The 14,020-nt window shown below is 43.4% G+C and overlaps 1 protein-coding gene across 4 annotated transcripts in view; it reads right to left on the reverse strand.

Moving 5' to 3' along the window:
• Positions 1-7,908: 7,908 nt before the first annotated feature.
• LOC129168651 (roundabout homolog 1-like) overlaps positions 7,909-14,020 on the reverse strand; it is a 174,540-nt gene continuing 168,428 nt past the window's right edge. For 3 of the 4 annotated variants that reach the window (XM_054754140.1, XM_054754141.1, XM_054754143.1), the window contains 9 exons: positions 13,913-14,020; positions 13,349-13,840; positions 13,120-13,255; positions 11,957-12,109; positions 11,289-11,647; positions 10,828-10,968; positions 10,508-10,729; positions 10,281-10,432; positions 7,909-8,824 (listed from right to left, as the gene is read on the reverse strand). The exon at positions 13,913-14,020 is cut by the window's right edge and continues 47 nt beyond it. In XM_054754140.1, coding sequence (XP_054610115.1) covers positions 8,810-8,824; positions 10,281-10,432; positions 10,508-10,729; positions 10,828-10,968; positions 11,289-11,647; positions 11,957-12,109; positions 13,120-13,255; positions 13,349-13,840; positions 13,913-14,020 — 1,778 coding nt within the window. In that variant the 3' untranslated portion in view covers positions 7,909-8,809. The remainder of the gene's footprint in view (positions 8,825-10,280; positions 10,433-10,507; positions 10,730-10,827; positions 10,969-11,288; positions 11,648-11,956; positions 12,110-13,119; positions 13,256-13,348; positions 13,841-13,912) is intronic. The other variant, XM_054754142.1, reaches the window with a different exon arrangement.

Here is a 14,020-nt window from a genome sequence, read left to right on the forward strand (position 1 = left end):
CCAAGAATAAAGTCAGAATTTTACAAGAATAACCTCTTAATATGATGAGTACAAATATTTAGTCATTTTTGTAGCATAGAGTTGAAACATTCAAGAAAAAATATGGGAATGGTCCTCTGGAATTCTGGAACACTGATGGGTGGGACGACCCAGTCCCTCTTGCGTGGTCTCAGTCCGTGAGCATAAAGCAGGAACTTCTGATGACTCTGGGTTGGGACCCCCACGCCCTTGATAGCGTTTGTTCAACGCCAACCTGGAGCCAAAACCCCCAACCATCACATCATTATGTTATTATGATGTATGAGAAAAACATATTCAAGTTGCAAGTTTTGGAAAATGAGGTTGAAGGAAAGTTCTGATATCATGGGAATAAAGTCATAATATTCCAAAAACAACATTTAAGAAGATTATTTACAGTACGTCGAAATATCTGCAAAATGAAAAAAAACCCCAGAAAGACAAGAAAATATTTGAATTTTCCAAGAATGACGCGTAAAATTATGAGGAAATTTTATCAGCATAAAAGTGAAATATGGAAGAAAGACATTTATTGTAAATGTTTTAAAGTCATAGTGTTATTAGACAAAGAAAACAATGAACAAAGCTGTCATTCTTGGAAAATTAGGGTTCGGAAAAAAATAGCATGAGAATAAAGTCAACATATTATGGAAAAAAAGTTATAATTACAAAAAGAAAATTAACAAGAATTTGAAATAGATGGAACATATTTTTTTAAAAAAACAGCAGAAATGGAAAAAAACACCCTAATTTTATGAGAATAAAGCCAAAAATATGAAAAGAAGAAAGTCATATTCTAATGAGAAAGTCACAATTTTTTGAGAATAAAAAAAAGTCATTTTAGCAGCATAGAGTTGAATTATTAAAGAAAAATGTTTTTTTTTAAAGTGCTAATATCATGAGAACAAAAAATAACTATAGACTGGCAATTTTTTAAAATAAGGTTTGAAAATAAGGGGAAATGATGATATCGTGGCAATGAAGTCGTAATATCATAAAAACAACATTTAAGAAGATTGTTGAAGTTGAAATATTTGGAAAATAAACAAAAAATTACAGCAAAAATGGAAAAAACTCAAATAACATAATAATATGCTAACAATACTTTTTTCACCTATTTTTTCTTGTGTTCCCTCGTTCATCACAGGGGATAGATTCCCAAAATAGCCTGCAATAAGTCACACTGGCAAAGCAGCCAGCTGATATTTTAAGGCTGTAAAGACCCTCACCGCACACTTGATGCACTTTTCTCAGACAGACGTTAACATTTTCTCACATTTCTGTCTTGTAAGTTCAAAGTTCATTTGAATTTTAATGATCAACCTACTTGGCTGGACACAAGACAGGATTAAGTGACTCACGTGTATTTCACTCATCTGACTGCCTCTTTGTCCTCGCACCTTTTGGCTGTTGAGTTTTTGTATCCCTGTTACTCCATATTCCTCCTCAACGTCCTCCATGAACTGAAGATTCGTTTACAGCACAGGTGTCAAACTCAAGGCCCGCGGGCCAAATGTGGCCCGCCACGTCATCTTGTGTTACGAAGCGGTGTCGGTTGTTAAAGAGTACAATCTGCGTGGGCATTTTGACACTAAACACGGAGCTAAGTACGCCAAAGCTAGCCTTCAAGAAAAGCAACAAATCGCCCAAGAATTAGAAGGCAAACTGCGCTTGCAGCAGAGTGTGCTCACGAAATCCACAGCCAAAAACAAGGCGGCAGTGGAAGCTAGCTTTATTGTGGCTGAAGAAACTGCCCACGCTTCCAAGTGTTTTTTGAAGCAGTGGATGCTGAAGGTCTGTGAGCAGGTGTGTCCCGACCAATGACTGACTTTAAAAAATATCAGTTTTTAGGTTAGTTACTAACCTAAAAACTTGACCAATTTAGTTGTAAACTGAGTCAACTTTTATTTTGTCATTTTGAGTTGATTACATATTATTTATGTGTAGCTGCCGTTGCAGTTATTTAGTGTTTGCAGGTTTTATGTTTGCATGCAGACAGATGATTGTATCAAAGCATCAGTTGGATGCAAGGCTGTGTTTTGTAAAATGCTACATCTGTCATACGTGTTGTTAGCAGCTCACGTTGTTGATTCGACAGTAATGAAGCCCATTTGAACCTTGACAAAAACGTTTTGAACAAAAACTTGTGTTTTATGTTATTTTCCTTAATTGACTTGGATAGTTTGATCCTTGATTGATGGAGTCGTGTGGGTTTCATAAGCTGACAAATTCAAATGATTTATGTTGTAACAGAGCCAAAAGTAAAGATATTTGTTATATTTAAACTGTAATGTTTGTCACTTGAATAAGTCATACAAGGAAGGAGTTGTTACGTTTATTTTACATTACATTAGTTGTATTTATAAGTTACATCTGGCCCTTTGAGGACAGCCATCATGTCCATGTGGCCTTAAGTGAACATGAGTTTGACACCCCTGGTTTACAGTATTCCAGGCGCCCTACAGCCGCGTAACTTCTGCCTTCATTCATCACGTATGATCGCTAGCAGCTAGCAATCATACAACAGGAAACAGGCAGTACTCCACGAAGGCGATTGATTGACAATGGGCCACAGCAAATCAGGACGCAGAAGACAACGGGCGGGTTCTCCCTGAGCCAATAAGAATGCTCGATATTTAGTCGGCCATTGTCTAATGTAAGTTGCTAATATGCTGTACAGGCACATAACAGATACTGAAAGACGTCTTCAACATGAGTATACAACACCCTCTACTGGTAGCAGTAGTAAATACAATAACAGACACATACAACAGAGCACCGACAAAGCACTTTAAAAACTTTGAACAGGGAATCCGCGAAAGGTGAACTGCGAGGGAACACTGCATATAACTTGCTAGCATATCTACATGTGTTGCTTTACAAAATACCAAAGTGGAAAAGTTACATCCTTTCATTTTGTTTGGACAAAGTTTGGACACCCCTGGAAAAAAAGATGCGAAATAATGACAAAATAAAGAATAATGTTGCAGTTTTAGGAACATTAGGTTGGGTAAAAGTTCAAACGTTACGACAATAAAGTGAAAAAAGTCACACTTTGATGAGAAAAGAACATACAGGAAGAAAGTCAAGAAATATTTGTAAAAATTAAAAAAACAGCAAAACAAGAGAACGTCACTGAAGAAAGAAAGCTAATGCAGGCTCTTTTTTCCCCTGAAAATATTAGAAATGTCTGTAAAAGTGCCAAAAGTGTGTTTTCATGACGTATAGAGTTTGGACACCCCCACTTTACAAATGTTTGTTAAAATGTCGACTACTTCATTTGAATGTTGTCATATTTGGCATCAACGTTGGCGGAGTCGATGTTTGCTGAGCCGCACTGAGAGGGAAATGAACGCCGATGCAAAACACGCCGCAGTTCATCTGGCGGGAGGGCGCGGGGGAGGGCACTTATCCACACCGTCCCTGTAGATGGCTTCTCTGATGAAGAGTGCAAAAGGTTTGACAGCCCTCACTTTCCCTTTTTTTATCCTCCCTGCATTGAGTTCTGCAGTCGAGCCGCATTTGCTTGACTTGTCAAGGCCAGCACTTCATCAACAGATTGCAGACAAGCTGCTGGATAAACGTGCTATAATTGAAAATCAAACTTGGCAGAACACACACACACACACACACACACACACACAGACCCGCAACCCGACACAAACACTTTGAATAACCTCCTGTTGACGGCTGTCCTTGGAATGAAGCAAACCAAACGAAGCAAGTAAAGCAAACAAACACATCCATGCTGTCGAATAGAAAGGAAAGAAAATGCCTTATTGATTTTCTTGTGGTATTTCTTTTGGCGTTCTGTGTACTTCAACGCTCTGATCAACCAATCAGGGGACGGAAAAATCCTGATGTTATTGCGGGCCTGCTAGCTGGCCCTGTGAGGCAAATCTGAAGTGTGATTGGCGGTCTGATTAGCCGCATCGCAAACACAGTCGCCCCTCATTTATGGCGATTAATTGTCTCCAGAACCGACTGTGATCAGTGAATTTCAGCAAAGTACGATTCCATTTTAATAATTGGAGTAGTTTTGTAATTAGTGCATAGAAAACCTGTTTACAACCTTCTAAATACACTTTTCAACATGATTAGAGCCCTCTAGACATGAAATAACACCCCTATAGTCACCTTTACACTCCTATCACCCAATATAGTAGACATCATAAGAGAAAATAAGACATAATAAGACAATATTATAAGAATAAAGTCCAAATATCATGGGAATAAAGTAATAAAGACGGGAAGAATGTCAAAATAGTTGGAAACTTAAAAGAAAAACAGTAGAAATGGAAAAAACAGCTGTAATTTTACAAGAATTAGGTCAAAATGTTACGAAAAAGAAATCATATTGTGATGCAAAAAAAAGTTGCAATTTTACGAGAATAAACTTGTAATATTATGAGGAGAAATAATAATAATAATCATCATTTTAGCAGCACAGACTTGAAATATTAAAGAAAAAATGTTATTTTTTAAAAGTGGTAATATGATGAGAAACAAACAAAACTAAATAAAGTTGCAACTTTTGGAAAATTAGGGCAGGAAAAAATAATCTAATAATAATAATAATAATAATAATAATAATAATAATACAAATCATTTTAATAATATTACAGTAAAATATTTAAAATATTATAAGTCAAAGTACTGTGAAAAGAAAAGGTATAAAGATTATTTAAGAAGAAAGTTGAAATATTTGGAAAATGAAAAAAAAAACTAACTATGGCAAAAAAGACAAGAAAAAATAGTAAATTTTCATTTTAGTAGCATAAAATTGATATTAGACATAAATTAAATAACAATGCACTAAATGTGTCGTAATTTGAACATTAAAAATAGCTCAGATAACCCATAATAACGCTCCGATGGGGCGATATTACCCGGATCGTGCAGGTGAGCAAATCAAGTGCTCCATTTTTCTCCTGCCTGTGAGTTTAACGGCCTGTTGCAACTTCGCCTTCGCCTGAGTTTCCGAGGAAGACATTTTGCCTGCCAGTTGTACCAAATGGGGTTAGCGTGTAGGCCACAGTCACACAGTCAGGAGATCGAGGAGATCTGGGTTCAAATCTCCGCTTGGGCATCTCTGTGTGGAGTTTGCATGTTTTTCCGGTGCGTGGCGTCACGTCGGCTGCTCAGAGCGTGTGCCCGAATACAGTGCACCACAGCAGGTGGCTCCTCCCGCTCCATACTCTGGTTCTCCTGATAGCAGTGCTGTGCTGGTAGTAATGTTTGATTAGGACAAATCAGCAGGTACAGTTGGTCAAATCCTCATTTGTTTTTACCGCCAGGTAAAATAAAAAAAAGTAGATGTAAAAAAGTTGGCGGTATCGGTTTGAAGAAACCGTCTAATAATTGGTGAAGAAAGATTACAAGAACTGAAGCAGACGAGGGCAAACCTGAATCGGTCACCGAGTGGCAGGTGAGAATGAGAATGCACCAACTGAACTCAACTCATCATTCAAAACATCCAGGAAACGTTCCAGGAAACCGAAGCAGAGTCGGATGGCATTCACGGGCTACAAAAAAAGACCTTACACGATGGAGACTTTTTTCTTTTGTGCTTTAGTTTTGGTACAACATCATCTTGCTCAGCAATAACATCTGCAGACATGAATCAAATATGACAAACATGACTTGTTTGGTTGAAAGGGCTGACCCGTGAAAACCATCTTAGAAGCTTTATTAAATATTCCATACCGACTACACACCAAAATGACCTATAGTATCCCTGCCATGCCAATCAAAGCAACTGTGACAGTACAGTATATATGAGTTCTCAATAGGGGTGTCCCGATCCGATATCCGATATCAGTAAAAAAAATGTGCGATTCTAGACCCGGCCGTGATAAATGAATTTCCACAAAGTAGGACTCCTTATTTATAAATGAAATATTTTGGTAGTTAGAGCACAGAAAACCTGTTTACAACTTTCTAAATACACTTTTCAACATGATTAGAGCCCTCTAGACATGAACTAACACCCCTATAGTCACCTTTACACTCCTATTAGCCAATGGAGGTGACATAAAATAGACTCACACACGTTAGCACTTGTTGTTGTTCTGTGCAGTATTTCCTGTGGTGGCTTTTGTCTTATCAATGTACTTAAGAACCCTTGAGGGTTTTGTTGTTGTGTTCCTGTTATTGTGCCCATGTGTGTCCGGTGCTAGGGGCGCTAAGACGTGGCAGACAGGAAGTGACATTGGGTGTTTAGAGTTGAGTTGTAGCTTAGCTTTAGCTTCATCAGTCAAATATTTTCATAGTTAGGGCACACAAAAACTGTTCACAACATTCTAATTATGCTTTTTAACATTATTAGAGCACTCTGGACATGAACTAACACCCCTATAGTCACCTTTACACACCTAATGCCCAATATAGTACACACAGTAAGAGAAAATAAGACTCATGCTCATGTGTGTTGCTGTAAATGTGTTCCAGTGCTTGGGGAGCTGAGTAGGGGACGGACAGGAAGTGAGCTTTAGCTTGATGTGGGTTACGGCCACAACTAATTTGAGATGATTCAATCCTGCACTAAAAGCCTGTTGTTCCGCCGATCAAGTCTGGTGCTTGTGTGTCTCAGCCAAAATTACAATAACATTACTGACACCTAGTGACCAGTGGACAATACTACATATCCTCACAACCTCTTTCAATGAGTCTTCTGCATGCCTCATATTCGTATTTGACGTCATTTATCCATTTTTATGCTTGAAAATGAATAAAACTTATATCTGCACATTTTTTTGACCAATAATAGACTTGTTCTCTGTTTGAATAATATCACTTCATCAAGACGTTTCCAGCTTTCGGCGACACAAAATAAGTATGCATGATTCCTGCTGATATCGGATCGGATTGATATCGGCATTGGCTGACACGCAAGGCTGCAGTATGGGTATCACAAGAGAAGTGAGGTGTATCGGGACACCCCCAGTTCTCAGACTAAACTCTCAGTTCAGGTGGATGATTATTGGCAAGATTATGAGGATTTGAGGGCTAATCCGATCATAAAAGAAAATATTGCAGTCGAATTCTGTGGTCGTCCATGTTGATTGGAATCAGCCCTGCTGTTTAACTGGCATGGAAGAGTAACACTGACGCCCGGAGCATCTGCTCAGTTTATCGGGCAAGCGTTTCAGGAATCAATTCAGGTTTGTATGAAATCAATACTCAAGGAAAAGTTGGTTTTTTTACATTTTTGCTCATCATCCACAGTCCGTACGTGAGACACGAACACACGTGTCTTTCCCTTTTCTGTGTGTGCCCAAGACATAAAAACAGCTAAAAAGACGCAGCTAATGAATGCACGTAATGGGACGCACCTGCTCCGCCTACAACGCTTGCTTTCACGCGTGCACGATAATTACGGGGCTGATGTGAGGGAAATTATGATGTCACACCGATAAATCCGATAACATTAAAAATAGCTCTCATAACCGATAATTAAAAAAACGCTCCAGCGAGGCCATATTACCCGTACTGTGCAGGTGGGCAAATCAAGCGCTCCTTTTCCCTCCTGCCTTTGATGTTAGCGGCCTGCGAACAAACATTCACTTTCCCAGGAAGATGATTTTCGTGCTAGTTGTACCAAATGCTCCACGATGTGGGGGGGGGGGGGGGGGGGGGGGGGGGGGGGGGGGGGGGGGGGGGGCGCGCTTGATTTGCTCACCTGCACAGTATGGGTAATCTGGCCTCATTGTAGCGTTTTTTTTTTTAAATTATCGGTTATCAGAGCTATTTTTAATGTTATCGGATTTTTTATGGGATTTTTTTCCCTCATATCAGCCCGATAATTATCACGCACGCGTGAAAGCACGCTTTGCAGGCAGAATGGGCGTGTTCCATTAATTAGCTGCATCTTTTTAGCTATTTTTATATCTTTAGAACCCAGAAAAGAGAAAGACACGTGCTCATGTCTCACATAAGGATTGTGGCTGAAGGGAAAAATCCCCCCCACCCCCCCAAAAAAGTGCACTTTTCCCTTACGTCTGTCGCGTTCAACTCTGAAGTTGTTGCCAAGGTGACGTGACGAGTCAAGTCGATCAAATGTACTCAAGGGCAGACCAAAAAAAAGGAAAACAATCAGAATCTCCCCCCCAGGCGGAGGTGACAGTAAAGGTTTGAGTAACATCTCCAACAGGAAAATGTGCATGCAATTCTCTCAGTACACAAAACATATCGCCATTTTGAATGAAAGCAGCTCAAAATGCACGGAACCGTTTGCACAATCAAGATCAACATTCATGTTCTCAGAGTGAAGTGAAATGAACAAATGAATTCCACAGTACCGCCATGAAGTCCATACATTTAGAACACTACTAAGAAGTGATTGTGCTTTTAGAACCAAAGTAGAACAAAGCATACAAGGACAAAGGTGTACACCACTCATAAAACATTAACACTGTCACATCAAATTTCAATTTGAAGCACTTCTGTGGCAGTAAACAATTTACAAGATGTCTGGAAATGACTCGAGCGTTTGAGGAACACATGAGAGACGGTCGTCATGTACAATATTTGGGTAAGACGCTCACACCAGCCGTAAAGTGTGCATTCATCTTCCCTCATCGGGCCACCCGTTTGCTCAGGCCCATTTCACACGCTCACCCACGAACACTCCACCGACTTCAACATGAGCACTTTTTCTTTTTTTACCAACATTGAGTGAGAAATAGAATGTAGAAAAAACCACAGCATTTATTGTGCGGTATTTTTAGTCATTTTTTTCCCCAAGTCCTTCAGTGAAGCAGCTGTAGGGTGTTTGCCGTCGCTTGGATTCTCAACTCCTCAGGAACTAGGAAAGGAGAGGGGAAAAGCTGCTTACAAAACTGGCAGTTCAAAATATACATGAGCATCTTACAAGCACTGAGTAAGATCTAGTCAAACAAAACAGGTGCTGTACAGGTGGTCTGTGGCTTTTGCCGTTTCGCAGTTCTGCACGCAGGCTGCTGCGGTGGAAGTTTGCTGAGACAAAGCAAAGGCACCACTATGAAAGTGAAAATAGACATCATTAGAAGCTCTGAGAAAGGAGAAACGCCCGCCAATATTGTCCGCATTTCAACTGTGATCTGAGATCTGCTCCTACGAAAGCGACACTGATAACTAACTACTGTAGTGGTCTTACAACTGTTGCTTGTGCTGCGTTTGGAAGACCACAACCAACACGGTCTCCCAGTGAACCTTATGTTGATTCAGGAAGCGATTCTGTACCCTCAACTGCTGTACCTTCTGCAGCTTCTCCTGCCTCTTCTACGTCCTCACCCCCCTTATCTAACTTCTAATGTGTCCTGGGTCTTCCTCGAGGTTTCCTACTAGTCTGAGGGCATCCTAACCAGTTGCCAAAGCATCTCCTAGATGGTTCATTAGTCTTTCGCCCCTATACCCAGGTTGTACAACCACCTTGCACGTCAGGACCGCTGCGGGCCTCCACCAGAGTTTCCTCTGGCTTCGCCCTGCCCAGGCACGGGACACCACATGGCCGCCTGTTGATCTCTCGTTCCATCCTTCCCTCTCTCGTGAACAAGACCTCCACGTACTTAAACTGCTCCACTCGGGGCAGGATCCCATCCCCTACCTGGAGATGGCACTCCATCCTTTTGTGAGTCGCGGGGGCATCACCCTAAGCAGAGAAGCCCAGACAACCCTCTCCTCGGTTACTTCGTCCACCTCCTCCCGGCGGATCCCGAAGCATTCCCAGTGCGGTTGAGAGACATGTTGTCTCCACCTTGTCCTGCGTATTTCCCAAGGTCTCCTACCGGTCGGACGTGCCCTGAACACCTTCCCTGGAGGGTGTGGAAGGGGCATCCTGACCAGATGCTCCTCTCCTCTTGATGCAGAGGTGCTTCTCACCTTATCTCTAAGGGACAGCCCAGCCACCCTACGGAGGAAACTCATTTGGCCACCTGAACACGCACTCTTGCCCTTTCGGTCACTACCCAAAGCTCATGACCAAAGGTGAGGGTCGGAACGTAGGTGGAACACTAAACTGAGCGCTTTGCCTTTCGGCTCAGCTCCCTCTCCACCACAACGGACCAATGCAGAATCCACATCACCACACCAACCATCTGACGATCTCACGTTCCATCCTTCCCTCAACCGTGAACGAAACCCTGAGGTACTTCAACTGAAATTTGTGTACAGACCTCGACTTAGATCCCAATCTAGAAACGTAACTTGTACGTGACCGAGGACCACCTGTATTTATTTTAAATAATGGGTCTGATGTTTTTGCATGTTGGATTCCTGGTTACCTCATCTATTCCCATGTAGTCTTCCTGTCTTCCCTGTTTGGTCCTTGTGTCTTGGCACGGTATGAAGCTGGATGCATCCGAATCATCAGGCTCCCTTTGAGCTGGACCCGATGGGAAAGAGGGACGACTGTACAGAAGAATATCCCCAAATTCTACGAAAAAGAAAGGATTTGGGGTCACTAATCCTTACATTCTACAAAATGAGAACAACACAACCCATCCAGTACCTGGCTGCTGTTTGCTTTTGCTGCCTCCTTTTCCCCTTGCTAGCATCTTGTGACTGTCCTGGATTTCGCCATCTTCAAATGGAGCCTCTCTGACACGGTGAGTCCCGGTGCTGCCTCGTCGGCCCCGGGCCTCTCCGGACCCCATCCGGGGCAACGTGGCCCCCCTGACTTTAAAGTTGCTTTGGGACATTTGACTGGGGAAATTGAGAGGCATGAAAGAGTCTGGGGGAGGAAGAGTAGAGCAGACACATCCAAACGTGAAAATCTCTTGAGGGATAACCTCCAGCACAACCATTCAACTGAGACTTCTATTGTTTTACCGTCATTAAAGACATCTTTGGGCTGGTAGCCTTGTTGCCCACATTGACTCTGTTTGTGCCGCCTGGGTCGTTTCTGTGTGATGGCAGGACTCATATTGCTGTCTGTGGACATTGGACTGCTCGGTCGCTGGTGTCTCTGACCTGAGATTTAACAAAAATGAGTGGAGCTGTGGGTTAGCAGAGCATGCTAGTGCGACCCGTGCTGTATGAGTGTGTTTACAACGCGTTAACAAAGCCGTCGGAGGTGCATCACGACTACGTCTACAGCTTGTGATGCGTTTAGGATTTTGTGGCAATGCGTGCAGAAGCTGATTCTTCTACAGGACCACCAGGGGAATGGGTATCCGACTCAAAACCCACACGTTGCGGGCCCACCGCTCTCCTTTCAGTGAACAAGCTAAACTGGATGATTTCCAAAGTAATCTGACTAAACAGGTCCGAGCTCTCGGCAGCCCTCTCACCTGATTCCTCGGGGTATCTGCACACACGCAGACCTTCTGCCTGGTTGAAGTCGCCATCTGTGAAGAAAGATCCTTCTGAGGTGCTGACAATGCTGGACCTGCCTGAGGAGATGTTATCCTCGGAGGCCGAGCCCCAGCTGTTGACCATGGACCCCGTGACCGATCTGTCCAGCTCCCCTGTGCTGGAGGCGGGGGTCTGTTCCAGCCTGTGGAGAAGCAGCTTGTGTGGGGAGTTGTGGTGCAACTTGTGTTTGTGCTGTTGGTTTTGGTGGCGATGGTAGCGGTTTTCATGAAGCGCTATCTCCTCCTCTGCATCCTCGTCGTCTTGTCCGTCAGTGTCCAGGCACAGGGGTACGGAGCTGCCATTTTGAGAGTGACTGTTAACATGCGGGCTGGACGGCGCATTTAACACACACGACCAGTCAAAAGTTTGAAGACACCAACCCATGCTGATGAATGAAAAGGTGTGTCTAAACTTTTGACCGCCACGTACTTGTACAAGATGACAACGAAATATGTGTGCTGCAACGCCACCAAAATAAACATTTTATGAAGCAGAATGTGACGGCGTCAAAGACAAGCTGGCATTATTTCTGCCCTGCCGTGACGTGCAAGTGTGCAAAGCTGTCACTGGAAAATACGTGAATGCTGTCAATTAAAATGGCTACCTCAGGTTGTCGCTTCCATCATGCACACCGTTGCTCACGACTCCCCGCGCTTGTGTGCTAGCTTGGTGACCAAAGGGCACCTTGGTGGGGGAGGAGACCGCCCCTCTAATTGGTGGAGTCGGGCAGCTTTCTGTTCTCTTCTCTGCATCAAAACTAGAAAAGGGAAAAGCGGACATTGAATAATAGCTAAACGAATAAGGGATCACGATGATACCAACTCACTGGCCGCTGTGAACTTTAAATCAGACACAGAAAACACAGTATTTCCATCATGCTATCAATGTTTTTCAGTTAATGTCGAAAATTTACATCAAACTTTTGCCTTGGTTTGTGCACATTTTCCAGTTAGCGTACAATATGGTGCACATCTGGCGGTGTTATTAATACACTGCGTGAGTCCAACTGTGTTGTTCATGTATTTTTAACACAAAAGGTCCTTGTTTGCATCCTATTAGGTTAGGTTAGGTTTCATATATATAAACTTCCATAAAGACTAAGCGCTATTATGCTAGGTGTTAGCATTGGCAACAGCTAGCAGGTTAACATTGCTAGCATGCTAACCTTAGCATGTTAGTGTTTTTTTGTGCTATTTTCCAAAGATATAAACTTATATAGACAGTATTTTCATGTTAGGTGTTAGCATGTTAGCATCGTTAGGATGCTAACATTAGCATGTTAGCATTTAAGCCATTTTCTTAACTTACATAAAGACTAAGCTAGGTGTGTGCTAGATGTTATCATTGCTAGCATGCTATTGCTAGCATTTTTAACCACTTTTATAGGTATAAACTTGTATAGCCACCTAGTGTCATCATGCCAGATGTTAGCATGTTAACAGCTGTCATTCTAATGCTAACATGGACCTGTTAGCTTTTTTGTCATTGTCACAGGTATTACATAAGACAGTGCTATCATGCTAGGTGTTAGCCTGCTAACAGTTAGCATGCTAGCTGCAGCATCAGCTCGTCAGAGTGAGTGCAGCATTACAGTTCGACATCAGCATCGCCAGCATTCACACGCACTTTGCCTGGAAATTGCACATTTCCAGTTAATGTGTTTGATTTGTTAAAGAGTGAAGCGGTGAAATTGAGGGATGACTGTTTGGGCTTTCAGCAAGAATGAATAAAAACCCTCCATGAGATGAGTTGTGTGTGCGTGTGCACCTTTTCTCCATGGGGAGGCTATACTCATCGCCGTTCCAGGCAACGGCATGAGGAGGAGCCAGAGCGTCTCCCCAGCTTACCGCCGTGTGTTTTGGCGTCTTCATGGCCCGCGGGCCTTTCTTCTGGCTTTGACTTCCTGAAGAAATTAGCAGAAAAGCCACCGTTTGTGCCGTTTGCTTGATTTGTCTGAAAGCAGTACAGAAGTGAGGCGCGTAGCCCCCAGTCTGACCCGAGGTGCTGCTGCTGCTGCCTCCCGTGCTGTGATCTCGCTGGTTCTGGTTGTAGGGGACGCTCCTGTGATGGGCCGAGCCGTCGGCTCCTTGTGCGTGATCTGAAGACAGAGCCGCGTGCGGTTCAACCCTCTGGATGCCATCCTTACCCTTGCTGAGCTGGTTCTGCTCCATGATGTTGTATTGCATCTGAGCAGCCATCTCTTTTGGGAGCGGGGGCGGGTTCGGGGGCTGGTTCCAGCAGGGCACGTCCATGGCGTCCAACGCGTGCGTCTTGTTGGTGATGCTGGCCTGGATGAGCTGGGTGGTGGCGTAAGGGATGGGCTCGTACGCGTCTGACGACTCGCCTCCCGGGCTGGCGTAGCACACGTTGGAACCGTTGCACATCTTGATGTCGCTGAGCTTGTCGGAGAGGTTGACGTCGGTGTAAATGGCCGCCTCGGAGCCGTGTTTGCTGTCCGGGTGCTTCCCGTAGTTAGCAATGCAGTCGGCTGCGGGGGCGTGGGGGTTCATTAAGCTGTCTGGGTTTATTAGTGGCACATATCAGCATGACACGCACTCACCTGGTCGGCTGTAGGCGGTCATGTTGCTGTCGCTGGTGCCGTTGGCGTTGCTGCAGCAGTTGATGGCGCAGTCCTTGTGATTGGCGCACGCGCTCGGCCAATTATCCG

Source organism: Dunckerocampus dactyliophorus, chromosome 16 (genome assembly GCF_027744805.1).
Source record: "Dunckerocampus dactyliophorus isolate RoL2022-P2 chromosome 16, RoL_Ddac_1.1, whole genome shotgun sequence".
Taxonomy (NCBI): Eukaryota; Metazoa; Chordata; class Actinopteri; order Syngnathiformes; family Syngnathidae; genus Dunckerocampus; species Dunckerocampus dactyliophorus.